We start from the raw sequence: 26850 nt of genomic DNA, 5'->3' as shown, positions 1-26850 counted from the left end.
ACTACAGGAAAAAAAATTAAGTAAACACTATTAGAAAGAGTTAGATTCATACATATAAGGCAGAACTTGAATTTCAGCCCTTGTCTAAAGTGTGAGGATAGATGTTGTATTTGGAACAAAGGTAGATCAACTTATAGTGGAACATAAGCAAGGTTTCAGGTAAAATAGCAAGTAAAAATCAAAGAAAAATTGAGGTTTAAGGTCAAATTTATTTTACTTTGAGAAATAATTCTTGTCTGTTTAAAAGGAGAAAAGTATAAAATATATTGGGCAAACTATTGAGTAACAAGATCTTGGGGAAGAAGGCAATGTAATTTTAATGAGTCAAAAAATATTGATCAGCATTGTTTCTGAATATTTTATTCATATTTTTTCATTAGTATACATTATTTATTTTGTCATCTATCATTTTGATATTGATCCTCAATACCAAAATGGACTTGAGCAAAAATATGTTCAGAAAGCATTACTTTGTCTTGACAGTTTTTCTAATGTGTACTTCTAAATTTTCTTTCAAGGCATTATTAGAAGACTCTGAACATTATTTTTCCCTCATACTTTTTTTTGCATCTTTCCCTAAGAGTGCTGACCAAAGAGAATTGAAGCTGTCATTGCCATCTAATTTTATATTTATAGTACATCATCTCAAAATATACAAGTTTTGCCACATACACCACATATTAAAATAATATGGCATTTATTATTTCAGAAAAGGGCCACAACCAAGACTAAATTCCAGAAGAGGCATGCACAGATTTATATCTAAGTTGCCCAAGAACTCTAAAAATTTTTATGTTCTCTTTTGTCCAAAGAAAGGACATACTTGGAATTTTCTTAATAGTCAGTTCATGACCATTTGCCTTTGCATAAGTGATCAAAAGATATTAACAAAAACTACTCAAAAGAAAAATTACAAAGTATTTACAGTTATGTGAATGAATGCTGCAGATCATAACAAACCTGAGATTTCACCTTAAATTTGGCAAATATGATAAAAAATGGCAAGTCATTGTTGGAGGGGTTGGGAGATGATAGGCACACCAATACATTGTTAGTGGAACTGTAAAATGACAATACCATTTTAGAAAGCAAGTTGAAATTGTGTAATTAAAGTGATGAACAAGTCCATGCTCTGTGAGCCAGAGACATTATTACTAGGTTTATATTCCCAAGGAAGCCATTGATAAGAAGGTCCCCATGTACATCAAAATATTAATAGCAGTACTTTTTGTGATAGTAAGGAATTGGAAACAAAGTAGTTGATCATTGATTGGAGAATAGCTTTTAAAAATTGCAATACATGAATGTATTGAAATATTACTGTACTGTAAGACATGATGTTTGTGAAAAATGTAGACAAGAATAGAAAGAGCTATATGATGTAGCATGTGGTGAACAGAGTCAAGAAAACAGTTTACATTCTAACTACAAAATATATTCTGTTGGTTAGTTGTTTTAGTTGTGTCTGACTCTTTTATGAACCCATTTTGGGGTTTTCTTAGCAAAGATTAGAGTAGTTTGCTATTTTCTTCTCCGGTTCATTTATAGATGAAGAACTGAGCCAAACAGGGTTAAGTGACTAGTCAGCATTAGAGGCTGGATTTGAACTCAGGAAGATGAATCTTCCTGGTTTTAATCTTAGGCATGCTATGTATATGTGTGTCTGTGTTTAAAACAACCATGAACTAAAAAAATCAAAAGTGAATATAATAGAATTATAAAGATAAGCCTGACTGAAATGAAGAGAGATAAAAGAAGACACTGAATCCTGAATCCAGTCTTTCCTGGAAGAGAGAGGTCCACAGATGTTTTCAAACCTTTTCAGTGTATTGATGGATTATGCCAATTTCTGTCTCTCCCCTCCAGTCTCTCCCTATTTTTTGTTTTTAAAAAATACTATATATAGGGGCAGCTAGATGGCGCAGTGGATGGGAGTGCAGGCCCTGAAGTCAGGAGGACCCGAGTCCAAATTCAGCCTCAGACACTTAATATTTCCTAGCTGTGTGACCCTGGACAAGTCGTTTAACCCTATTTGCCTCAGCAAAACAAAACAATAAATAAATAAACAAAATGCTATTATGTGGGATGGCTTTCAGACAAAAGGGAGGGATGCTGGAAACACCCATGAAGATGTAAAAGAAAAATGAGCTATTGGTAAAAATGTCATTAAAAATAATTTATCAATTGACTTCATATCATGGATCATTAGAAAGTAAAAGCCATAGAAGAGGACCTAGGTTATACAGTAATAAAATGCCTTATATTTGTACAGTTTTAAATGATTGTCAGAATATTATGATATATGTTATAAAATTTGATCCTTATATGGGACCTTGGGGGAAGATAAGATAGAATGGATTGTATTAGCCTTTTTAATAAGTAAAGAAACCCAGAGAAGCAACTAGTCTAAGATTCTACAACTATTAAAGGTTGGAACTGATAACAGAGCATAGAGTCTTTGACCTGATTTTTTTCCATTGTGTTAGTATTGCTTTGATTATTTAAATATTAAAAACTTTGAAGACTTTCAAGGCTTTTTAAAAAAAAAAATTTATTAAAGTTTTTTATTTTAAAAAACATATGCATGGACAATTCTTCACCATTAGCTCTTGCAAAACCTTGTCTTCCATTTTCCCCCTTTCCCTCAACGCTGTCCCCTTGATGGCAAGTAGTCCAGTATGTATTAAACATTAAGAAATAGGTTAAATCCAGTATATGTATACATATTTATATAGTTTTTGTGCTGCACAAGAAATATCAAATCAAACCAGTTGGGGGGGGGGGAATGAGTAGGTGGCTCTCTTCATCACTGAACAGTTGAAACTGGTTTGAATCATCTCATTGTTGAAGAGAGCCACTTCCATCAGAATTGACCATCATATAGTTTTCTTGTTGCTGTGTATAATCATCTGGTTCTGCTCATTTCACTTAGCATCAGTTCATGTAAGTCTCTGCAGGCCTCTCTGCAATCATCCTGCTGGTCGTTTCTTACAGAATGATAATATTCTATAACATTCAGCCATTCTCCAATTGATGGGCATCCATTCAGTTTCCAGTTTCTTGCCACTAAAAAAGAGTTGCCATAAACATTTTTGCACATGTGGGTCCTTTTCCCTCCTTTTACGATCTCTGCAGGACAGCTAGGTGATGCAGTGGTAGTGTACCAGCCCTGAAATCAGAGGACCCGAGTTCAAATTTAGTCTCAAACACTTAATACTTCCTAGCTGTGTGATCTTAGGCAAGTCACTTCACCCCAATTGCTTCAGCAAAAAAAGAAAAAGAAAGAAAAGAAAAAACAAAAACACACACACAAAAGATTTCTTTGGGATATAAGCCTAATAGAAACACTGCTGGATCGAAGGGTATGCACTTTCATGGCTTTTTAAAGTTTTCCCACCTGTGACCCATTTTTGCCAGAGAAATTTTTAGGCAACTCTGGTTATATAGATGTAGAAATTAAACACTTACTGATAATATATCATAATTTTTATGACACCTCCCCCCTCCCCCCCCACATTCAGTTACTGGAGTCTAGACCCACAGTTGAAGAAACTTTGTTCTAGATCATTCTTTAGATAGTTCTTCATCACTGTCATTAGATGGCAGCAAGAAAGTAGAGAGCTGATCAGTGCTGAAATTCTTAACCTTTTTTGTATTACAGACCCTATTCCCTTCTTGTAGCAATTTCTAAATGCATAAAAAACATGGGATTATAAAAAAATTTGATTACAGTTATGAAAATGTTAAGCAAATTCATTGATCCCTGTTTAAGAATACTGCTACTGGTATTTTATGTTCATGTAAGTTATTAAAAGATACTGGATGCAAGGTTGTTATTTGCAGTAAAACTAATATGTTAGGTCAATGATATTCCAATCATGGGACTTTATTTTAAAGTGCTAGCTCAGCATAAATACTAAGAGAGATAACATTATAGTAATGTACCAAAGTGTCATGTCTTGACTTTTTTAATTATATATTTTTAAAATAGTTTTTTATTGATATCTTTTGCTTTTTACATTGCCAGGTTGCCTTTAGTATCTCTCACTTTTTCCTTCCCAGAGACCCAGCCTATATAAATAGTATTTTTAAAGAAAAAAAAATCACCATAAATGATCAATACATCAACATCTGAAAATATGTACAGTATGCAACACTTCTGAACCTTTCATCTTAGCAAAGAAGTGGAAATTGTTATATTTCTTCTTTTGAGTCGTGCTTAATCTTTATAATTTTGTAGGATTCATGTTTGACTTTTTTTTGGTAGTTCTTTCTATTTGCTCTATTGTAGTCACTGTATTATTGTTTTCTTGGCTCTATGTCAGTCGTTATCAGTTCATGTAGATCCTGCCATGCTACTTCTGCATATATCACAATCTGTATTTCTCACAACATAGTAATATTCAGTTACATTAATATATCACATTGTTTAGCCATTCTCTAGTCAGTGGGCATTGGTTTGTTTCTAATTCTTAACTTTCACAAAAAGTTCTCTTACAAATGTCCTGGGAGGAGGGGAGAGGGAAGTATAAGCCTAGCAATGCAATTTGGATCAAAGGTTATAAATGGTTTAGTCATTTATAAATGTATGTATGCATATATGTATGTATATACATAATTATATGTATGTATTTCATTAAATATTTCCCAATTACGTTTGAGTTCCAAATTCTATCCTCTTTACCCATCTCCCACTTCTTGAAAAAGCAAGCATGTCAATTAAATATATGAAGTTACTCAAAACAAATTTTACTCCTTTTAATTTCATAATTCCAGATTGATTCATAACTCCACCAACAATGTACTAGTGCGCTTTTCTTCCCACAAGCCCTGCAACATTTGACTTTCCATAGTTTGTCAGCTTTGCCAATTTTCAAGATTTGAAGTAAAATCATGAGGCTGTTTTGATTTGTATTTCTGTATTCATTATTCATAATTTGAAACTTCTTTCATTTAGTTGTTAATTTGAAGTTCTTTTGATAACGATTCTTATGCTTTGACCACTTACCTATTAGAGAATGACTTTTGTTTATATGTATATATATCTTGAATACCCTTAAATTCTTATCAGGAAAATTTTATTCAAAATTTCCTTCCTGCCCTTCCATTCAACTGCATCTCATATCTTAGACATATCGATTTTTTTTATGCATAAGCTTTTCAGTTTTATGTGATTAATTAAATTAATTTTATTTTAAAATAATCCTGAAAACAGCCATTTTTAAATTCAGTATAAGCTGATGTTTAGTCTAATTGTCCCTTTTAAGTCGCAGAAATTAAAATATAGACCTTAAAGTTGAAAGAACAACCATGATTCTCTTTGGGGGGGGGGGGGGGGGATGGGATAGACAGATTGGTTAAGTTAGGTCTCTGGAATTATGAATGTTGGTGTTATTTTTTGGCACATGACAACTGCTTTGGTGTGGTTCCTGACAGTTGCCTTTGTTTACTTAGTTGGTTAGCTCATCAGTATAAAGTATGTAATGGTACCAAAGCCATGGGTTTCCCAAGACCTATTAAACTTTATCTAAAAGTACTGTGGTAGGTGTTAGAAGACCTTGGTTTTATCTTACTCATTTTATCAGCTGTGTGACCCTGAATGAGTTACTTCTATAAATCCGTTACCTCATCTGTAATGTTGCTGTGAGGCTAAAATTAAATACATTGTGTAGAATACCATAGAGATCTGTTGTTACAATTGTTATTTTGTTTCATGCATAGGCATGTTCTATGCCTTCTGCATAGGCAGTTTTCTCATAAATGTGTCCTGCTGGCCACAAGAGGGGAGCATAGGAAAAAATGTGAATAAGTTAGAATCAGTCATTCCTGTTTAATAGAAAAACAAACAATTGAAAACATGCTCTCCAACAGATCTCTAGAGTCATCTTTATATAGAAATACAGCACATTTTTTTCCTAGGCCATATTATTACTTTCTAAAAAAATATCTTATTTCTCCCCCAATCACACGTAAAAATGATTTTTTTTTTACATTTAAAAAAGTTTTGAATTCTAAATTCTATCTCACCTTCTGTCTTCTCCCTCTCCCTGAAATGGTAAGCAGTTTGATATTACATATGTCTGTGTTATACATGTGTAAAATACATTTGCATTTTGTGCAAGAAGATTCAAATGGAAAAGAAAGAAAATGAAAAATAATGTGCTTCAGTCTTTTTCACACAACATCAGTTCTTTCTCTGGAGATGGATACCATTTTTCATTATGAGTCCTTTAGGATTGTCTTGAATCACTGTATTGCTGCTGAGCATAGCTAAGTCATTGCTGCTACTGTGTACAGGTTTCCTAGATTCTGCTTACTTCACTTTGCATTTGTAAGTTTTCCCAGATTTTTCTGAGATCATTCTGCTTACCATTTCTTATAGTACAGTTGTATTCCATTACAATCATATACCAGAACTTGTTTAGCTATTTCCCAGTTGATAGACATCACCTCAGTTTCCAGTTCTTAGACATCACAAAAAGAGCTACTATAAATGTTTTTGTAAAATAGATTCCCACTCCCCCACCCCCTTTTAATTGTCTTTGGCATAAAATCTAGGTCATATTATGGAGTTAAGATCTAGTAGAAGTAGTTCTGGAATAGTGATCTTGATAGTTGGATGTGTTAACTGTGTTCTCACCTATAAAATGAGATTGTACTGTAAATAATCTTTTTATGTCTGTTCCAGGGCAAACTTCTTGTGTTTATTAATACACCTATAACAGAGAGGAAACAAAGTTATATTAATAAAATAGTAGTAATCATAATACATTGATGATGCTAATCTTTTTTAATGCTGTCCTACTGTAGTGCAGGCCTTTAATATTTCATGCCTGGACTGCAATAGCCTGTTTCTGACTTCCTGTCTCAAGTCTCTCCCCACTGCAATCCTCCTCCATTCAGTTACTAAAATGATTTTCCTAAAATATAGGTCAGATCATGTCATTCCCTGCTGGCCATTCCCACTCTCCCCTTTCAGTCAGAAAACTCCTCTGGTTCTGAGCTGCCTCCAGGAACCTGCCTCCCTTCCATTTCCCTTACTCTTCAACTCATATACTAACTATCCAATGACACCATTGGTGTCCCCAGAAGGTGGTGTCATCTTGGCTGTTCCTCCTACTAGGCATTCCATTTCTTGTTTCTGGGCATTCCCTTTGGCTGTTCCTTAATGCCTGGAGTATTCTCCCTCCTCTGACTGACTAAATACCTTCCAGAAAGCCTTTTTCATCCCCTCCTAACTCCAGTGCCTCTCCTCTGTTTATTATTTTTTGTTATACATTGATATTATACATATATATATATATATGTGTGTGTATGTACGTAAATTTGTTTTCCTGTTGTTCTCTCTTAACTCATCAAATTGTAAGCTCCTTAAAGGCATTTACTTTTGCCTCTTTATATCCCCAGCACTTAAATACAGTTCCTGACTCATCTTAAGTACTTAAATGTTTATTGATGGATTGGTTGATGATAAGTTCTAATTATTTTTAAAAAACCTACTTAATTTTACCATGAGCAAACTTTTTTTTTTATCATCAATTCACATTTCTGTAGTTCTTTATGGTTTACAAAATGCTTTTTTTTAACTGACAGCTGACACTAAAAAATTAAATTAGTTGCCCACGAGGGGCAGACATTGTAACTAGGTCTTCCTGATTCCATATCCAGTGTTTTGTCTGCCAAACTTAGTGACATAAAAGAAGTATTCATTTGTAGAAAGAGCACTGGTCTTAAATAGAGAAATGGATCTGAGTCTGTTACTTGCTAGTTAGTTGTATGACCAATGACAAATTACTTCTTTCTTGACCTGTTTCTTACCTACTTTACAGTATTGTGATATTAAATGAAGTCATGTATATAAAGTGTATTATACCCAAGAACACTTAACTGTTTTGAATATGAATCCATTCTGATTCAGAGGAATGAATGAATAAATAAAAAATCATTTAACCATAATTTTTTTGGGGAAGAGGCAAGCATTGTACCAAGAGCTGAGAATACATATAAAAAAGTGAGTTGGGTTCCTATTCTCAAGGAACTCACTCCAGGTTGGGAAGATAATACATAAAAGAAAGATCAGCTTGCTGGCAAATTAAAAGGCCCAGAAATCCTAATGGTATGGTGCAGTGATGTCAAACTCAAATTAAAAATAGATCTTTTCACCATGTATTGGCTTAGAATACCACAAGTTGATACTTGTTTGTTTGTTTGTCTTACTAAGCTCATTTTAATCTATCTGGTTCATTGAGTTTGATACCTTTGGTGTGTGTATTATAAGGGAAGAATGTTGAGGTTCCACATCTTCAATTGTACAACTCCATCAGGTGACAGTCCTGGAGATCTAAAATGTATACATTTAGGGCTGTTGAAAGCCTTATGATTTTCTATCTAACTTGAAAGAACAGTTCCTAATTACCATTTGATCTGAGCCATGACAAATTAAGACCAATGAAAAGAGCAAAGCTTTTAGTCCAGGCTGTAATTTATTAGCTGTTTGAGCACAGACAAACAACTGTCTTAACTATCTCCTTTGTCAAATGAGGATAATGCCCAGTCTACCTTACAGTCAGAAGATTAAATGAAATTAGATATGAAATGATCTAGAGAATATTTAGAAAAGAAAGTTGTGATCACAAAGAGCTTGCATGACTTCTTCAGAATGATCATACGGAACTAACTTTGTTTCATTTTTTGAGAGATGCTAAAGAAAGTGGTCGTTAAAGGTGAATGGTGGAAATATAGTTCACTTAGATTTTTAGTGAAGCACTTCATAAATTCTTTGTTATTTTCCTCAATAAAATGGAGATTAAATAACAGCATGGGTAGGTATATTTGAAATAGATTTAGTAGTCAGCCTCAAAATCATTATTATTTTGATGTCAGCTTGGAAGGAAAACTGAAGGGAAGTAGTTCAGGGATGCATGCTTCATGCCAGGCTGCTTAACATGTTTGTCAGACTTAGTTTATTAAGCACCTACTGTTGCCAGGCATCATGCTAAATGCTGAGGATACATAGTAAGGTAAAAGAAACTGTTTTCTTAAGAAGTTCACAGTCTAATGAAGAAAGAGTATGCTAGAAAATACTACTACCAAAAAACAGGATCAGCTGAGGGAGGAAGACCTTGGCATAAATGGCATGGTTATTAAATTGCAAATGGCACAGAATATGGAGTCATCTAACAAACTGAATGATAGTCAAGATTCAAAAAATATCTTGATAGTTACTGGGTTAAATTTTTAAATAAGCTGAAATGTAACAGTGTTAAATTTTGATGTTAAAAAAATTAACTTTATGAGTATAGAATAGAGAAAACAGCGAGATGGCAGTTCTTCTGAAAAAAAAAAAAGGTCTGGAACTTTTAATAAGAGAGATTTACCCACATGAGAAACATCATGAACTATTACAAATTAGTATGTCAACAAGAATAAGCCCTTCCATATTACAAATTAAACTTGAAAGTAGTAAGTGTATACAGAGAAAGAGAATGGTAGAGTTGTGTTAATAGGATAAATAGGTGAATTTTGAGCCAAATATTGAATATTCAATTGGGCATGCAAAGGCAGAGAAAAGAGAAATGGTTTGGAAATTTTTGGTATCAGAAGTGTACTTTAAGCTGATTTGGAGAATTGTTAAATTTTTAGTGTGAGCACTTATACTTCAGAAATTTCCAAATGCTACATTGTGGTTATTTTGTTGATTGTCTAAACTTAAAGTGATGGTGTAAATGTTAATAATGCAGAGGAAACTTAAAAGTTTAGGGAACTTTCAATTTCTCCTGAAGAACCATTTAAACCAGCACACTCTTGGTGGTAACCTATATGAATTGGCTTACATGTTAAGCTTAATTTTTAAAGTTATAGCATTAATAAATCACAAAAGGAAATTAACAACAATGGCTGTTATTCCTGTTAATTTAAGGAGATTTTAATAAAACAAGTTTGTGAAGAAAGACTTTTGAAAAACTTTTAATTGTTATGCTATCCATCTAAGAGGAAGAAAGGATATGAATGCTGAAATAAATTTGACAATCAAAATAAGTTTAACTTGATCTCAATGACTAGATTATTCTCTAGAAATTAAAGATTGTAATTCTATCTAGAATTAACACTTAATTTGATGAGCAAACTCCTAGAAAATATGTTCAATGCTAAATGCATGGGAGGGTTAGGGATGGAGACACTGTACTTGTCATTTCCTTGGTATAGAGAACTTTTGGAAGAGGGCGACACACTTGTGATGGCCACTTTTCTCAACAAATTATAATTTTACAGAGTTTCTGGAGGATTGAGAAATTGGGTGACTTGTCTGTGTGAGTTTATGTCACAGTTGAATTTAAATCCAGATATCCTGGCTCTATAGACTAAGTTTTCTATCCACTATGCCATCTTTCCTCTCAAATGCATGGGAAGTCCAAACAAATGCAGTCTCTTTTGGAAAATGAATAAATTACTAAATCTTTTTTGTAAAACCCAGAAAATAAGATTTCTGTTAAATTCTGAGAATCCTGACTTTTCTCTTCAAATTATGTGAAGTAAATTTAAAAAGAGAGACATTATATGTCATTGTAAAAATGTTTGAAGCTACTTGGCTTAAGAAAAGTAGTCTTGTGGCAGCTAGTTGGTGTAGTCGCAGGGGTCCTCAAACTACGACCTGCGGGCCAGATGCGGCAGCTGAGACATTTATCCCCCTCACCCAGGGCTATGAAGTTTCTTTATTTAAAGGCCCACAAAACAAAGTTTTTGTTTTTACTATAGTCTGGCTCTCCAACAGTCTGAGGGACAGTGAACTGGCCCCCTATTTAAAAAGTTTGAGGACCCCTGGCTGTAGTGGATAGAGTACCAGTCTTGAAATCAGGAGTACCTGAGTTTAAACCTGGCCTCAAGATACTTAACGCTTCCTGGCTGTGTGACTGGGCAAGTCACTTAACCCCAATTGCCTCAGCCAAAAAAAAGAAGAGAAAAGAAAAGTAGTCTTATAATTTGACAGGGTAAATTATAAAGCACATTTAACTAGTTATCTAATGTAAGACTTGAAGCTAGCCAAAATTTCATAAATGATGTTCAATGGCTTATTTAAAAGATATTTATGATGATAAATGTTAATAAAATTGTTCTCATCAAGAGATATTTAAAATTAGAATTGTTAAAGGATCGTAATAGTGACAAAAAAATACAAAAAAATTAAATTCATTCAGGAAACATTGATTGCTTTGCACAGAACATCCTCAAGTATTCTATCTCCACACCTAGCATTAAGGTCTTATTTTGAGTCTTCTTTGTGTATAGATATGAAAGTAGCTTTAGTAAGATGATTTTCCTTAAGCAATATTATGCATCCTCCTTGTGGGTTTTTTATTTACATATTGATGGGAGGTGGAGAATGAATGATGACTCATCTGTATAGTGTGTGTGTGTGTGTGTGTGTGTGTGTGTGTGTGTGTGTGTGTGTGTGTTTTTAAGTTACTAGAACCTATTACATTAGCTCTTTCTTGCAGTGGTTATGTGAGTTCTATTTATGTATAATTATATTTTTCAGCTTTATTGGTCTGCCAACTTGGTGTAAAGGTTTTACCAAATCATTTCGTTAATATAACTGGAATACCCATTTTTACCTTCTTGGCCTCAGGAAGGAGAAGCTTTCAAAAGTCGCTCAGAGAAGCTCTCAAAAGCCACTCAGAGAAGCTCTCAAAAGCCACTCAGTGTTTGAAGAGAGATTCTGGTTATACCTGCTTTCCCTTGTCCTTGTTAGGTTACCTGAACCCCCACAGAAATATGTCTTACCAAAGAAAGTTTAATGCTTTTGAACAGTTTTCCTGCCCCTGTTTCTGACTCATCTCAAAGTTATATTGCCAGCTGTTAACAGAGTAGAAAATTACCTGTCACTCTGCTTGTTAGCAGAACAAATTGGTGGGTTGTAATCATCTGGAGTAACCTTACACCTTTGGATAATAGTTGATTTATCTGCATTATTCTGTAAATGTGAGAAAAAGAATTATTGGATCAAAGAAGTAAATGTATTATTAGAATTAAGCCATGTGTTTGGAATTGCAACATCTCCCAATTGTTAGCCTTCTGATTTCTGAAAATTACTTTGTATATATTTAGTATTTACTTATCTTTGTATCTGTTGTATACCCCAGGAGAAATGCAAGTTCCTTGAGGGCAAGGCCTTCTTTGTTTTTAATTTTTGAGTCCCCAATGTCTCATAATGCATAATAAGAGTGTAATAAATTTCATATTGAATTAGACTGACTTAACCAAATGAAAAAGGCCCATAGCAATAACATGTAATAATTGTTTTTTAATGTAAATAAATTTTTAAAAAAATAAGCAAAAAGGTATTCTTCCCCCCAAAATAATGGTTGTCGATTATTGTAGGTGCATCTCAGTGGATCTCATCACAAATGAGATGGAGTAAAAATTGTGATTTAATGGAAAATGCACTGGATTTGGTGTTGAGTTTGGGGTTCAAGGAGTAGTTTTACTACTTATTAATAACATGACTTTGGGAAAGTCATTTGCCCTATGAACTTTAGTTCCGTAAAATAAGGGGGTTGGACTAGATTTTTTAAAAAGGTTTCTTCCAGCTTTAAATCTATGATCTTATGAGTTAGCAGTTTATCTGAAAAACATTTGAAGAGTTTCAGTTGATTTTATCTCAAGGTTCTAATTTATTGGAATAATGAATTCCTTGAAGTGGCATTATTTTATTTCATTCTGTGTAGTTCCGTTGGCCTGTAAGCAATTATTATAAATTTTACATAACTGTAACTTCAAATAGTGCAAATTTGAATACATGCAAACATTTTACAGAATTCATCAATTTGATATGCAGCTAAAACACACACAGTCTTCTGTTAAATTAAAAGACACATTTTCCAGGAATAAGAACGTGATGATCATTTTATATTCAAGTTTCATCTCTATCATTTTATATTCAAGTTCAGTTCTGGAGAATCATTTTATAAAAGAAAGTGTCTAGAAGAAGACAGCCATATGTTATAGAGCCCTCTAGTTCATGCCATATAAGGAACTAGGGATGTTTAACTTGCAGAAAAAAGATTTGGAGTTCATAATGCTAGTAAGAACAAAAATAGCAAGAGTATTTGAAAGTTTGTAGAATACTTTATATGTCATCTCTTTTGGTCTTTTATAACAACCTTGTGAAGTAGATGGTGTTCTTATCCCCATTTTATAGATGCAGAAACTGTGATACAGAGATTTAGTGACTAGCCCAAAGTTTCATAACTAGTAAAGATCTGAGGCAGGATGTGAACTTGGACTTCCTTGTCTCGTAAGTTCTGTACTTTAACTATTTTGAGTTATGATAGTTATCTTTATTACATAAAGAGAAGGTTTGTTATATGGAAGAATGATTGCATTTATTTTCTTTAACCCCAGATGGGGGGAACAACTAGAAGTGGTAGATATAAGTTGCAAAGGAAAATTTAGATGTGATATAAGAAAAATATCCTAACAATTCAAAATTTGAGTGGACTGTCTCAAAAAGTAGGGAATTTTCCTCTTCATTGAGTGTCTTCAAGCAAATGCTAGATAATCCTTTCACTGGCATGTTGTGTATAGGATTTCTCCCCATTCTACCCCAGTTTAGGTGTACTGTTGGCCACTGAGGTACTTTATGGTACACAATATTCCATTATGATCATATACCAGCTTATTCAGCCATTCCCCAATTAATATATAGGTACACATTTTCTTCCCAATTTTAGGCTACTAAAAAATTCTATGAATATTTCCTACAACACTTTTTAAACAATTATAATAATAACTGAGAGAGTTTTACTTCTGTTCCCCTCCTTTAATAAAAATGGTAGAGAGCAGTGAAATCAGTTGGGAGGTAATTTTAAAATATTTGCTATATTGTTAGCACTGTTTCTCCTGATGTGGAGTTTGTGTTCCTGCTTTGAAAAATTGCTGTGTGATACAGAGCAGAAGAGTGTTAGACTTGGAGTCAATAAGATATGAGTTTGAATGCAGCCTCAGAATATCTGTGATCCTAGACAAGTCGTTTAACCTCTCTGTGCTTTAGTTTTCCTCATCTTTAAAATGAGCATAATAGCACGTACCTCCCAGGATTGCTATGAAGAGCAGTGAGTTAACATGTAATGAACTTTGCCAACCACTAAGTTCAATATAAATGCTAGTTATTTCAGAGAAACCCATAGTTAGGTAGAGAGTAACCTGCATTGAATAAAACTGTATTTGCTTATTCATTCAACAACTAGGTGAAGTTTTTCTATTTGCAAAGTCTTGTGTGGTATAGGTATAAAGGTATAAAGAACTGTCATCATCCTCAAGGAGTTGACAAATCTTAGTAGAGGAAATAATATAGCCATAATACAACTCAGTACACAAATATACTATAGAAGAAGTACGGAGAATTAAGAAAGTGAGTTGGATAGTGGTCTCTAATCATTTTTAATGTAAAAAATTAAGTGTAATCGGAGATCAAGGAGATAAATGAAGACTTGTGGACAGAGGGGAAAACTTCATTTCATGCAAAAGGTGAGACTAGTTGAGCTTTAAAAGCTTAAGAATTTGTACATTGTTAGGAAATCTGAGCCCACTGAAGGAAATTACTTTGTGATTACTATGTGTCTGTTTTGTATGGATGTGTTCATTTTGTTTTTTCCCTAACAGAATATAAACTCTTTTAGGGCAGGGACTGTTTTCATTTTTGGTTTTGTATTCTTAGTGCTTCACACTGTCTAGATACAGGGGTCCTCAAACTTTTTAAATAGGGGGCTAGTTCACTGTCCCTCAGACTGTTGGAGGGCCGGACCATAGTAAAAACAAAAACTTTGTTTTGTGGGCCTTTAAATAAAGAAACTTCATAGCCCTGGGTGAGGGGGATAAACGTCTTCAGCTGCTGCATCTGGCCCTCCGGCCGTAGTTTGAGGACCCCTGGAGAACATAGTGGCATTTAGTAAGTGCCTGTTTATTAATCGAAATGACCAAAAAACTGAAAAACAAGCATGAAGAAAAAGAATTCAGGTAGCAGACTACTCCTAAATAATTAAGAATGATTAGAATTTGCCAAATTTGTTTAACTTCATTTATTTAACATACTATTATTTATAGCATTTAATTTTTTCATGTCTTAAATTCGGCCTACTAAATCATATCTCCTATTGGCATCAGCCTATTGTGACATCTTCCTAATGATTTTTCTTATGTCTTTCTCAAATCCTATTTTGATGTACTTGTGTATTAAGATATGGTCATACAATATTAGCTCTAGGAGAGAAACCAAGGCTCAGAAATTAAGGGTTCGACTACACTGTCTATAATGAGTTATTGGCACAGTTACAGTTGAAATTGACCTCTTGATTCTAAGCCTGTTGACTTTTTCCTGTTTTATTTGCTTATAATTGCCTAAGGTATATTTGTTACTTTGACATGTATATGCATGTGTACCCATATATTAATTGTTTTTTGTATTCTTTCCTACCATACCAGTTCCTTCGTTATCATGGCTGTTTCTTATTTTTCCATGCACATTTCATATAGAACATAGCTGATGTGGGTTACTTTAAGAGAGCAGTTAGAGGACTTGGAAGCAGTGATATGAGTCAGAATATACTGAGTGTTATGGGGTGGGGGGTACTGGAGTAGGTATTGTGAGCACACATATCATTCAAAGTAGGAGGACTTTCTGCTGTTCTGAGATGAAGTAGGTGGAATTGGCTAGAGTAGATGAAGTGAGTGTGGCCTAGTCACAAGGTGTCTAAAGATGTAGTGTTTATTGCAAAATATCAGTTGTTACCATGTAAGAAAAGTCCCTGAAAGAATGGGGATTGGCTAGGTAGGTATTGGAATTCCTTTTCTTCATTGTTTTGTTTGGTCCAGATTTTATCTGGCTCAAGGCCAGCAAGGGCAGGATCATTTCATTGTTATTTTAAAGCCCATTTCAAGATTTAATTCCTCTTACAATTAGCCTCCTTCTTGCAATTAAATATAGAACACTAAATTCACCATTCACCCTCTCTCCACCTACTCTGTCACTCATTTACCAACCTACTCTTTACCACCTAACATTCCTTCCCCTTTTTTCTTACCATTTCTACCTCCTACCTAGTCTTTCTTCTATCCATCAAACTGTCTCCTTTCTCATGTATGAGTGTAGGTTACTGCTGTGATTGCATGTATAACTACAGTCCCTGGGTAACTCTTCAGTGTACTGGGTATATGTCAGGGCACAAAGGAGTTTGATTAGAGTGGTGGAGGCATGTGAATTTGAAGAGGGGTAAAGGACTATTTCCTCTACTTTGTTCAGACCCAGCCTCTTTGTGAGTTTTTTTATTTTAAAGACAATAAGAGAAACTGATTTAATATCCACTCCTCCTTTCCTTACCTAGGTTAGGGGATCTGGATTCAGTTATCACTCTGTTTTACTCAGTTCTTCTGGTCATTTTCATCTTTAAAACAAAGAGATTAGACTTTATGACCTATCCTTTTCCGTTCTAAATCTAAATCTTTGGTTATTTATTTTATTTTTGCTGAGGCAATTGGAGTTAAGTGACTTGCCCAGGGTCACACAGCTAGGAAGTGTTAAGTGTCTGAGGCTAGATTTGAACTCAGGTCCTCCTGACTCAGGGCTGGTGCTCTATCCACTGAGCCACCTAGCTACCCCTTCTTTGGTTAAATCTAAATATGAAATCAGGAAACTTGGACTGATATTAGCCATGTAACTCTGGACAAGTGGTAATGACAGCTCACATTGATGTAACATTTGGAGTTTTATAAGCACGATTCTCAAAACCACTCTGTGAGGGTGCCAGTTCACGGCCTGTCAGAGAAGCTGAAATGTTTTTAAGGACATCCTCTTTCTTCTGTATTATTCTATAGCTGTTGCTTCTCTAAAGAAGTCCTAGTATGAAACATTAGGGAATTACTGTTATTGCTGAGTACTTTATTCTGGTAATCCCTGAGAAAGGACCTAGTTGGGATTGGAGCCCCAGCAGACTTGACTCTATCAGTGGGACTGGACCCTTGGACTCTTTTTCTCTTCTAGTTCCAGAAATGGCTCAGGAAATCTAGGAACCAAAATGATTAGAAAGCCAGTGAGAAAATTTTTAACTAAATAAATTTCTAAGTGTTTTGATTCAGTGATTGGTTCAGTTTCTTCTGGTAAATTTTTGTTCTAATTCTGGACTTTGCTTTCCTTTCAGTTGCTTTAGGTCGTAATCAGCCTCTGAAAAAAGAGAAACCAAAATGGAAGAGTGATTATCCCATGACAGATGGACAACTACGCAGCAAGAGAGATGAATTTTGGGATACTGCACCAGCCTTTGAAGGCCGTAAAGAAATTTGGGATGCTCTTAAGGCTGCTGCACATGCATTTGAGAACAATGATCATGAACTGGCACAAGCAATCATTGATGGTGCAAATATAACATTACCACATGGTAGGTTTAATATTCTAGAGGGTGGAGTAGGGAGTGGGGAAATAGAATAGGGAAGTATAAATCCAGTTAATTTCTTCAGCCTAAGGAGGGGAAAAACAGGAAACATTTTCTTTTTCTTATTATCATAAGATGTTGCAACACTTTTTCAATGAAACATTGAATCCTTCACTTCTCTTTTTGTCCTTTTATCTAGCCATATCTGCTCTCAGATAATACTGATTACATAGGAACCAAAAGCAGATGTTTCAGTTACAAAATCACTGACCTTTTCTGTCTTCCTTGAATTTTTGTATCATTTTCTTTGCAGCTATTTTTTAAGAAAAGAGATTAGATCTCCCTTTCTCACTTAGGCTGGAAGTGTAGCAGCTATTCAAAGGCCCAAATCAAATCCTGCTTAACTTGGGAATTCTTACCTGCCTTTGTGTCTAACTTCAGATGTTACTTACTCCCCCTCTACCTCTTAAGGTAGTCTAGTGATCTGCACTCTTGGAAGTTCACTATCTTGGTGCTATATTTAGTGTGGACAACTTATTTGTTACTGTCATTATATTTTGATTTTTTTCTTTCAATCTCTCATCATTTTAGTACATACTTCAAAAGGAACAATATGTCTCACTTAATAATTATTTCCTTATCATGAACTTCGTTGTTTGCTATTCTAATAAACAGTAGGAATGACTTTAAAAATCTTTTGATTTTCATTTATAGATAAAAGAATTGCAAGAAGTATTCTTTTTTTGTTGTTGTTTGTTTGATTAGATAGGACAGATGACTGGGATGGAAGCAGGACATTTCTCTGTCCTGTTAGCTTTTCTGTTATAAGATTATGGTCTTCAAATAGAGAATCTACTGGTCTTGAAGTCAGGAAGACATCTAGGCTCAAATCTGGCCTCAAACAATTATGATTATATTACTTTGGGCAAGTCACTTAACTCTGCATCAATTCTTCATTTGTAAAATAAGCTGAAGAAGGAAATGGTAGATCACTCCTACATTTTTAATGGTCATGAAGAATGAGACACAAATTGAATTTGAATTGTTTTGATTCAGTAGCATTAGTTAGCTAGCTAGTCTTTATTAAATACCTGCCACTTTTCAGGTAATGTGCTGAGCAGTAGTAGTAGTGGATCTTTCATATGAAAAGTAACCTATATTGAGCAGAATTGCAACTAAAGAGAGAGTAGAGATATTATACAGATTGTGGAAGAGACCCAATGTCCCATTTCTGTCATTGCTTCCCTTTCTTGTCTTCATTCATTCCTCCTCTGTGTTTCTCTTCCCCCCCCCCCCCCAATTTCTATAACCTTATCCATTCTCATTTTATCTTTCTCAAATTAAAACTTGAAATACCCTAAACAGGTTAAAAGGGGGAGGGTGGGGAAGTAGGAATGAAATTACTAATTAAATTATTCTGTCAATATCTTGTCATATATTATTTGGGCTTTGTTTTTGTTGACTTTAGGTTGTGCATGCTTTTTGAGAAGGCACTATGTTTTAAAATTTATATAGAATGTAACTCATGTAATGCCACTCAATTACTAATTTTGATAGGGCTTCCTTATTTTTTGTTTGTTTGACCTGTTCTTATCTTGAAACATTTTAAAAGATTGAACCAAATATCTTTCTTGTATCCTCTCTTTGTTGCTTTACTTTCCTGTTCTTTTTATTTTAAGGTGGTGAAGTGGATAGTGCCAGGCCTGGAGATAGGAAGACCTGAGTTGAAATCTAGCCTTGTACTTACTGACTCTGGACAAGTCATTTAACCCCCATTTGCTTCAATTTCTTCATCTGTAAATAGAAACATACAATAGCACCTACTTCTCAGCCTTGTTGTAAGGATCACATGATATACTAATTGTAAGGCAATTAGCATAGTGCCTGCATGTAATGAATTTGTTCGCTATTATGATTTTTATTTCATTGAAACAGTGTCTTCCTTCTCTAGTTCCATTTTTACTGCAAAAGAATGCCTCACATTCCTAGAAAAAATTATTATACTCTGTATTTTCAGATCTTCTTCATACTGTGATGTCTTATTTCTTCACCATTCTTTTTATGAAACTGCTTAAGAAATCAAATTAGCCTATTTTTCTTTTTTTCCTCCCTAAGGATTACCATTATGCCAAGTAAGCACAACTCCTGGCAATCTCCTCACAGCAGATATTACTTAAGCCTTTTTGCCAAACTGGAAATTAAATCACCGAAAGGGCAGGTGACTTACATGAACTAGCATCATAACCAGGGTTGAGATTTGATTCTCTTTATTCACTTTCTAAAATTACAAACTAAAAACTCCTATTGGATAATAACTGTGTAGATTTAACTTGTATGATAAAAGCATGTTTTGATTATAATGAAAATGAAATAAATTTCATAGATTCATAAGATTGAGATAATATTTGAGAATTCAAGTTGTTTTTCTTATTGTTTTTTTGTTATGGCTCAAGCCATTATAGAAAGATACTTACTATGATTTTTTTTTTTTTTTTTTTTTTTGTTAAAGTGTCAATCAAGAATGATGAGACTTCCCAGTTTCCCTTGATAATATACTAATATAATAACAATCAGGGATCTTCTTTCTAAAATTTATGCAAAATCTCTTGCACTCAAATTTTAGAGCATTTCTTTGAATGAAATGAGTGCTTAACTGTTTATTGTTTTCTAGATCTTTTGAAGATCTTTTCTTCTTGAGGCTAAATTATACCTTGCTTTCTTAATATAACCTTTTAGAACCTGTTTTCCCAAACTTTTTATTATTCTTAGAGATAGGGAAATATGTTGGGGAGGGAAAATGGGAAAGGAGTGGAAAATATTTTTCCTGACTCTTTTTGTGTTTTCTTTCCAAAAAACTATGGAATGGAGTATGATATCCCAAATTTCTCAGGGCCTTCACATTTATAGTTTACCTTAAGTACGTCAGTTATATCAGCATAATCCAGTTTTATGTTCCTAAATTAAAAAAAATAAAAAATAAAAATAAAAAAAAAATTTTGTTGGCACACAAGGAGTAAAAGCACTTTTTAAAAAAGTAGCTTTACCCTCCAGCCTAAATAAATTCTCTACTGAACAAGGCATTTGCTATCATATAGAAATATAGCTGGAAGAGGTATGGTTATAACTGCTGCACTGGTTAAAACCAACAATGTTACCTTCCCTCTCCTGCCCCTTCTCCCTTAAAAAAACTGATTCAAATACTTAGTCAACAAATATTATTGTTTTTGAGTCATTTCAGTCATGTCCAACTTTCTGTGACCTTATTTGGGATTTTCTTCTCAAAGATACTAGAGTGACTTGCCTTTTCCTTCTCCAACTCATTATATAGCTGAGGAAATTGATGCAAACAGGATTAAGTGACTTGCCCAGAGTCACATAGCTAATAAATGTCTAAGACTGGATTTGAATTCAGATAGAAGAGTCGTTCTGACTCTAAAGCCCTGCACTTTTATCTATTACACACTCCCTAGCTGCCCTATATAAAAAGTATTATGTGCTTACTGTGTCGTGGGTACTTTTCTAGGCACTGAGGATACAAAGAATAAAGTAATCTCTATCCCTGACAAGTACATGTATTAATATAAATATGTATATTGTGACATAAGTATGTATTTATATGTATATATACTTTACATGATTAAAGAAGGAATAATAGAGAGTAACTCAATACAGCTTAGGAGGGGAGGACATTAACAATTGAGAGCATTAAGAAAGTCTTATGTTAGAAGACGCTGGAGTTAATCTTTTATTTATTTATTTTTAAGTGACTTTATAAGACAGATATAAGAAGGGAGGGAGTGCCTTCCCAGCTTGTTGAATAGCTTCATGGTACAAAGACAAGAAAAAAAGGGACAGTGACCTGTGATAAATGGGAACAAGGCTAGTTTTGCTGGATTGCAGAATATGGGAGGATGAATGTCCAGCAATGCTGGAGAGATAGGTCAGAGCTAAGTGTTACATAAGGCTTTAAAAACTAGACAGAAGAGTTTATATTATTGGAGTTGAGTTAGATTCCCTTTTGTTGTTGCCATTGTTAACTTTTTTGAACTTTGCTTCCAACTGCTTAGAAATCATTTGGCAATGGAGTTGAGGTACTTGATTAGTCATGTGTTATTACTTTGGTCCTTTTAGATGAGGACATATTCTTAAAATTTCAGTGCCTTGTATTTACCTCGGACATGTGATCAAAGCCCTTATCTTTGTCATAGCCTGACCAATGATTTACAAGTAAGTGCCTAGAGTTACTCTGATTTGGAATTAAAAAGCTCTGAAACAAAATCCATAACTAGAAGAGAACTTAAATAATACAGAAAACCTATAGTATAATTTTGAAATGAGAAATATTACCTTTGAATTAATAATCATAGTAATAGTGGTGGTGGTAATATACTTGTAGCTATCAACTATTATAGCATTTAAAGGCTTGCAAAATGATTTACAAATATTATCTCATTTCATCCTCACAACAACCCTGGCAGTAGGAACTTTCATTACTCCCATTTACAGATAAGGGCAGAAGACAGATTTACAGAAGAAACAGAGATTAAGAGAATTGTTCAGGGTCAGACAAATAGCAATGCCAATTTTGGACTCTAATCTTCCTGACTTTAGCACACTATTCACTGTCTCCTTAAGATGGATTGCTCAGATATCCACTCTCTAAATAATAAAAATTGTCCTATTAACTATTTGTTGACTCCAAAGTCTGTAAAAAGTCTTATAAAGCTGTGAATTTAAATGGTTGAACATTGTGGACTAAAATGGCATTAAGATACTGATGAAAACTGCTCTTATTAATCATATGTTGAGCTTAGAAAATTAAGTAAAAAGTCAGGATTTAAGTGTTTGAATTGGAAGCATGAAGGCCTTTGGGTAGCTATATTTCATTTGAAATTCATTCATCCTCCTGCAAAACATTTTATATAAATATTCAAAAGTAGTAGTCAAACCAGTTGTATCTCTAAGCATTCCTTCCCATGATTAACATTTTCTCATATTTATATTAAATTAACTGGACATATTATCTATTAACTACATAATTGTAATTTAAAGCTATTTATATGTAGATTAATGGTAATAGCATTAGTGCTTAGGAAGGTTGAGAGATAGTGAAGAGGCTACCTCTAAGGAGAGGTAATATGGAAGGAGATATGGAACAATGGAAAGTCAGTAGTGTTAATTTATAGATATATTGTTAATATATAATATTCCAAGTTCATTTAATAAAATTCTCAGAAAATGTTGATCATGAGAATGAGTGCTTGAAGAGACACATGGTTTGATTATAACTTAGGAATATTTGAAAAGAAATATTTAGGGAAATGATTCACAGCAGGATGAATGAATTTCAGATGGAACCTAATGGGCTATTTTTACTATTTGGCAACAATTTTAATTATGTTTATAACTTCATAGTGAAATATTTTGAAGTCATTAAAAATAATTATGTAAAATCATTGCTTGAGAAAAAGAACTATTGGGGCCACACATCTAAGTGAAAGATTAAACAGGTTAGAAAAATTATATTTGAAATAAGAATATTAAAAAAAAGAACCAATTGCCAGCAATGGAGCTCTTGAGGTTCTCTCTAGCAACTTTAGATACTGTCTGCCCCTGTTAATACTTTAAGTCAGGGATAGACGTGCAAAGAGAGGTTGATCTCTATAACTTTGGTACGGAATTGAGCTGAGTTGCTGCAGATTGCCCCCTGGTGACAGGCAGGTTGTCACTGCAATCTTTTTTTAAACTGCAAAGGTTGACATGGTGTTACTAATATGATGCTAGCCAAAGAAGATAGATAAGAAAGATAGTTCACTATGTCATTATCAAGCATATAATCAATTTCTTCTCCCCCCCCTTTTCTCTCCCCATCTCTTTTTTATCTCTGTCTATCTCTCATCATTAAACATGCCGAGTTTCTTTTACTTAAATCTTTACTCTTTTTTCCCATTATGGCTTCATTTCTTTTCCTTACCCCAGATCTTCATAATTTCTTTCTGTTAGGCTTTATTCTCAACCTCACTGTTGTGCGGGAACATTATTCTTTAAGAATAACAGTGGCATCCTTCAGGATAACTGTTGGTTTCCTCTTTACTTATTGTCATAATTAGTAAACATTTATGCTACCAACTTTTTAATACTCATGAACATCTTTTTCCCTCTTTTAACTTTTGTTGCACCAATTTGCTTTATGTACTCTTTCTTTTTGTTTCCCTTCCTCTTATAACCAGGAGCAAGAAAGCTGGCTAGAGTTACAGGTCCAATATAAGAATTTTATTGATATCATCTGTAAAAATAAAGTCTATTCAAATGGTCTTTAAGAATCTTTCTACTTTTTAATTTATGATCCAGTGTTCTGAGTTAATAAATAGTATGATATGTATAAATAGCTCTATATAAATTTATAGGAATAGAGAATAAATGTAACATGGATTCCTGTTGTATAGGTATTAATATCTAATGATAATTTTTTGAAGTAGATTCATTTCCATGGTGTCATAAGATGGTATTTATCACATGACCTTTTTGTTTCTGTCCTGACCCATCCAATGAACAATCTGGAAAGGTCAGCTAATTAAGATTTAATTCTCATAATACTGATTGGTGCCCTTTAGAGCTTGTTTTATTTGTGCCATTTCAGATGTGCTATATCTTAATGGGCAGAGTCAGTGTTATATTGTACATACAGGACCAGTTTTTGATTCAGAAAGGAGATCTGGATTCAGTTCCTGCCTTCTGACATATTCTATCTGTATGACAATGGATAGGACCAGGGATATAATGGTAAATGTTTTAACAGTTGGCTCTCTTCAGGGACAAAATGTACACATAGCACATTTTTAAGTTAGTTTTCATTATTAGTATGTTTTCCATCACCTTAAATCTAGACAATCAACAAAACAATAAATCAGGCCATGATTTATAGATTTGCTGATTTCTGATATAGACGTGCTAACATTGAAAATTTAACAGTTCTTCACAAATTCGTGTGAGCTGGTTCTAGCATGTTGTTTAGTCATATCTGATTCTTCTTGACACCTTTTGGGGTTTTCTTGGCAAATACTGGAGTGGTTTGTCATTTTCTTCTCCAGTTTTCTTATGGAAACTGAGACAAATAAATTTGTGACATGCCCAGGGTTATACAACTTACAGCTGTAAATATTTGAACTTGGGTCTTCCTGACTCCAGGCTGCTCTTATCTACTGCAACATCTATTTGCTTGATAAATTAGACAGCCTCTCAGTACCCTAAAATTAGTTCTTTAAAATTAAAACAAGTCACTGATTTTTCATTGGTTGATTTACATTGATAAAAGCATACATAAATAATCTTTGCTACTAACTTTCTAATACTAAACAATAAACTAGAGATATGGGCCTCTGTGTATTCGCTCTATTCCAAATAAAATTCAGACTCTATGGAGGACTGCACATAAGTCCTACAGTTCTTCAGGTTCTTCAACATTTAACACAATAATTGTAGAAACATGGTTTTATAACTTTTCTACTTATTGGCTTCCCATTTTCCCCTAAAAATCCCTGATCTGCACAGAGTAAATCTGCCTAAATATTTATACTTAAAAGACTATGGTTTGATATAATAGTTTAAAAAACTAAACTACTACTGATAGCCTGGTGTTTATGTTGAAGTTTGGGCAAGGTCAGGTTTCATCACAGTGAGTATCATTATAGCAAAAAGCTCATTAGAACAAAACCATTTTCATTCCAAAAGGAAATGGCCCTTAGTAATAGTATGTTGTTGATCTTTAACTTGAAATTAGTCATTAATAATTCAGTAGGACAATTTTTTTTTTCCTTGAGCTATCTGGTCAGAAACTTAAATTTGTTTATCTTACACTCTCATGTTCCCCCTAACCCTTGCCATCCTGTTAAGCTTGTTTGTTAATTAGCTTTAGGAGAAACATTGCTTTTCTAAGTATTGTATGATTGATACTTTCTTATACTGCATTTCTGTGATTATAAATATAAATATGTGTGTGTGTATTTTTGTCTTAACCTTAGTAGATTATATAGTTTTGAAAATGAGGACTGTGTTGTTGCTTTCTTTATATTCATAGAATTTGTTACTTATAAAAAATTTAACATTTGTTAAATTTTGAATTCCAAATTCTTCCTTCTCTCTCCTCCCCACTCCTTAAGAGAGCAGACAATTTAATATAAATTATACATGTGCAGTCATCCAAAACATGTTTTCTACTAGCCATATTGTAAATGAAAACAGAGACCAAAACCCCAAGAAAAAAAGTGGTTTTAATCTGTATTCAGACTCCTGTCATTTCTTTCCCTGAAGATGGATAACATTTTTTTCATTATAAGTCCTTGGGAATTATCTTAGATTTTTGTATTACTTAAGAAAAGCTAAGCCATTAGGAGTTAAATCATTGTACAGTTATTACTATTACTATGGGATGTTCTGGTTCTGCTTGCTTTACATGTATCAGTTCTTTTCAGGTTTTTCTGAAATTATTCTGCTCATTCATTATAATCACATACCACAACTTGTTAAGCCATTCCACAATTGATGGGTATCCCCTCAGTTTCCAAGTCTTTACTACCATAAAAAGAGTTGCTGTAAATATTTTGACTAAATAGGGTCCTTTTTGCACCCTTCCACTTTTTTTCCTCTCTCTCTGGGATAGTTGTGGGATTGTTGGAACAAAAGGTATGTACAATGTTATAACCCTTTGAGCATAGTTCTAAATTGCTCACTTATCACAATAGTTGAAGCAATTCACAACTCTACTATCAGTGGTATTAGTACTAGTCCACTTTTCCTATATCCCCTCCAATATTTGTCATTTTCCTTTTTTGTCATATTAGTTGATCTTATATAAGTGTGAAATGATATCTCAGAGTTGTTTTAATTTGTGTTTCTCTAATCAATAAGGATTTAGAGTATTTTTTCATGACTTCAGAAAGCTTTGATTTCTTCTAAAAATTACCTGTTTATATCCTTTGACCATTTATCAATTGGGAAATGACATATTCTTATAAATTTGACTGAGTTCTCATTATATTTTTAAAATGAGACCTTTATCAGAATATAAATTTTTCCAACTTTCTGCTTTTCTTCCAATCTTGGTTATATTGGCTTTACTTATTCAAAACCTTTTAAATTTAATATAATCAAATTATCTATTTTTACATTTTATAAGGTTCTCTATTTCTTGTTTGGTTATAGGTCTTCCCTTATTCTGAAAGGTGATAAACTACTTCTTGCTCTCCTAATTTATTTATGATATTATTCTTTAATTCTAAATCATATGCTCTAAATCATAACTTACATGACCTTCTCATGGTATACAGTGTAAGATATTGGTCTATACCTAGTTTCTGCCAAATTGCTTTCTAATTTTTGGAGTAATTTTGTCAAATAATGAGTTATCCCCAAAACCTGGGTCTTGAGG

General features: G+C 33.6%; 1 protein-coding gene across 3 annotated transcripts in view; it reads left to right on the top strand.

The window, feature by feature from the left end:
* The window catches only part of UBTD2 (ubiquitin domain containing 2), a 55671-nt gene that overhangs the window by 24939 nt on the left and 3882 nt on the right, over positions 1–26850 (top strand). For 2 of the 3 annotated variants that reach the window (XM_031953668.1, XM_031953670.1), the window contains exon 2: positions 17193–17429. In XM_031953668.1, the coding sequence (XP_031809528.1) occupies positions 17193–17429 (237 nt within the window). Of the gene's footprint in view, positions 1–14057; positions 14527–17192; positions 17430–26850 lie in introns of those variants that run through there. The other variant, XM_031953669.1, reaches the window with a different exon arrangement.

This window comes from Sarcophilus harrisii, chromosome 2 (assembly GCF_902635505.1).
Source record: "Sarcophilus harrisii chromosome 2, mSarHar1.11, whole genome shotgun sequence".
In the NCBI taxonomy this organism is placed as follows: Eukaryota; Metazoa; Chordata; class Mammalia; order Dasyuromorphia; family Dasyuridae; genus Sarcophilus; species Sarcophilus harrisii.
This window is presented reverse-complemented; position numbering and strand designations above follow the sequence as displayed.